Below are 2,695 nucleotides of genomic sequence, written 5' to 3'. Positions count from 1 at the left end.
TTGGTTTGCATGGGATGGCATTTAAGTGAGAAATACTTTGATCAATGATTATTGTGTATCATGATCAACTTTATTTTAGTCTCCATCAGCAAGATCCTCACATGAATTTAATCTCACGTATTTCAATTACAAGAAAGTTAAGTATACTGGGGTTATACATCTTCATGTGGGTTAAATTGTTCTCAAGGATCACCCATCTTTATAAAAAAAAAAAAAAAAGTCCTACTACAAGGTTCCAAAGACACGTGGCAAGTCCTTCTAAACTCGAAGCTTTCACGTGTCAGCCGACATAATCAAGGATACCTCATCCTCAACCTCACATTCAATGATGCATCCTTGAGGGGGCATTTGTAGGCATCAAAATTTTGAGGAGGCCTTTACAAATTTTATCCCTAATTTTATAATGGGCCTCAAATTCAAATTAAGTCCATTAAATAGGAACGTGCCTCTTACAAGCCTGGGTTTTGGGCTTTCGCAGATAAAGTCCATGACCTAAGCAAATTCAAGTGATCCACACATTAAGCATTGGGCCTTACACCCAAACAAATGAGTTCGGCCCAATAATAATCCATTAAATCCTTAAAATTGGATTTGGACAAATTTAACCTTTTAAATAAATCAATTAAACCTTTTTAAGTTGGGGGTATAATTGGAAAGCTAAATGACCTTTAAGTCTATAAATACAAGAGCCTCTCTCATTGAGAGGGGATCTGGATCACTTTCTCTCAGAAGACAGAAGCTCTCCCTCTAGAGAAGAAGAAGCTCTCAAGCCCTCCTCCAGAGACAAAGCAAGGTTCTTCAGAGATCCGGACTCCGACTAAAGAGAAGATCAAGCATAAAGCCCTTCTCCGGAAGCCAAGAAAACCTTCTCAACCGATAAAGCGCGAAGCCCGGAGAGAAGAAAATCTACAGAAGCCTCTACAGAAGATCAAGCACAAAGAAAAAGCCACCGTCCAAGCAACCTTCTCAGCCGATAAAGCGCGAAGCACGGAGAGAAGAAAAGCTACATACATACATCATCACTATTCTTTGTACTTGACTGTTAATCAGAGGAAACACTGAGATCTGTATCCACATTTCATCAAAAATCAATAAAATCATTTGCGATCTTTATTTCACGAATCTCGAGGTAGATCCGTAGAAATTTATTGTCGACATATATATATATATTGCATTTAGTACTCTCTAATCTTACAAATTTAGTCTCTAACCTCAAACAACGTTTAAAGCTCCAAGCAAACAACATAGATTTCCTAGGGATGAACACTATTTGGCATAGATCTACAAAGAGGGAAACTCCTAGGAGCTATTGCTCATCTCACCCTCTTGTTTGATGAAGGGCCTCAAACTTAATTTGAGTCTACTAGTATTTTCCAATGATTGAAAAGCGAAAACAGACAAGGAAAAAGAAAAACTACAAAAAGAAAATACAATCGTTTTTTCTGTTAATTTTTGGAGTAAACCCGGTTTGGTCCGGTCTGAGAACTAACGTAGGAAGGGATGCTGGCAACAGAGACACCCATAACAGGAACAGTGAAATAAGCCTCCATCAAGATCTGTCGTTGTACGGTCTCGAGTGTCGCACGTGCTTCCATAAGGTCCTTCACCACCGAATCATAGAAATCTTTGAGTCTCTTCAACATGCACGTGTACTTCAGTTTCAGCCATCTTAGCTTAATCTTCCTGCACAGCCTCACCAGGAGAACTCCATCCCGGAATTTCTTTCCTCCCAAACGTACTGAGTGTAGTTTCCGGCGCCGTATGTGGATTTTCCGACGGTTATTCCACTGGAAAGTGGAGGGTTTGTGGGTGTGGGTGTGGGAATGGATCAGATTTAGGTTCTCGTGATGGGTCTCTTCTCCGTAAGCCATTGATGAGAGAGAGAGAGTGAGTGACAGAGGGATAAATATAGGAGAGAGCGTTGAACAAAAATGAAGGAAAGAGAATCTTTGTGTGGGCGTTAATAGAGGTTTCATTTAGTTGTATAATATGATAGATGAGAATTCTCTGAGATTTTAAAAATGCCACGTGGCATCCTCTTGGTCCACTAATATTATAGATGTGTGGGCCAACAATTGGCGGCACTAATGATCATCCTTATGGCCCTACTTGTTTGCATCGTAAATCGTTATAAATGCAAAATTTTGTGTTTGTAGAGATTTACGTTTATTGAATTTTATGTAATTTTGCGATTGTGATGCTTGATTGTATCTAATGCAAAATTTTACGTTTAATTTATAATAAAAAAGAATCTAATAAATTAATGATAATTTACGATGGAACCCACTTATAAAATAACAACCAAAGAAACATATTACCCAAAGTTTGGAAAAATGTTTCTGTTTACAGTCATTTGCACTGCAAACAAGCATGGCCTATGTGTGGAAATCCCAAGTCCTCCTTCGACCGTCGGGTAATTTTCTTGCCTTGGAATGTTGAGTCAAATCCCTTTTTCAAGTTCTAATATATATTTTAAAATTATATGATAATCAAGTCAATAGAAAATTCAATAAAATAATAGAATAATTTTGAAAAATATTTATTCTCAATTGTATACTACCTTTGATAATCATGTTTGGTTTGCACCGCTTATTCATCTTATCATAGTATTAACAACCAACATATAATGAATGTTCACATCCAAGTAGTGTGGTTTTTTGAATTATGCTAAGAGTCATGCTCGAGTGACTCCAAG

The 2,695-nt window shown here is 37.6% G+C and overlaps 1 protein-coding gene across 1 annotated transcript; it reads right to left on the bottom strand.

The window, feature by feature from the left end:
- Window positions 1-1,162: 1,162 nt before the first annotated feature.
- On the bottom strand, window positions 1,163-1,946 carry LOC147410344 (uncharacterized). The gene has a single exon (XM_086434083.1). The coding sequence runs from the start codon at window positions 1,869-1,871 to the stop codon at window positions 1,446-1,448; it is 426 nt and encodes a 141-aa protein (XP_086290209.1). The 5' UTR covers window positions 1,872-1,946; the 3' UTR covers window positions 1,163-1,445.
- Between the last annotated feature and the right edge of the window lie 749 nt (window positions 1,947-2,695).

The sequence above is a fragment of the Akebia trifoliata genome, chromosome 1 (genome assembly GCF_017979445.1).
Source record: "Akebia trifoliata isolate Shusen 1 chromosome 1, ASM1797944v1, whole genome shotgun sequence".
In the NCBI taxonomy this organism is placed as follows: domain Eukaryota; kingdom Viridiplantae; phylum Streptophyta; class Magnoliopsida; order Ranunculales; family Lardizabalaceae; genus Akebia; species Akebia trifoliata.
The sequence above is the reverse complement of the archived record's forward strand: the minus strand, read 5'-3'. Positions and strand labels throughout refer to the sequence as shown.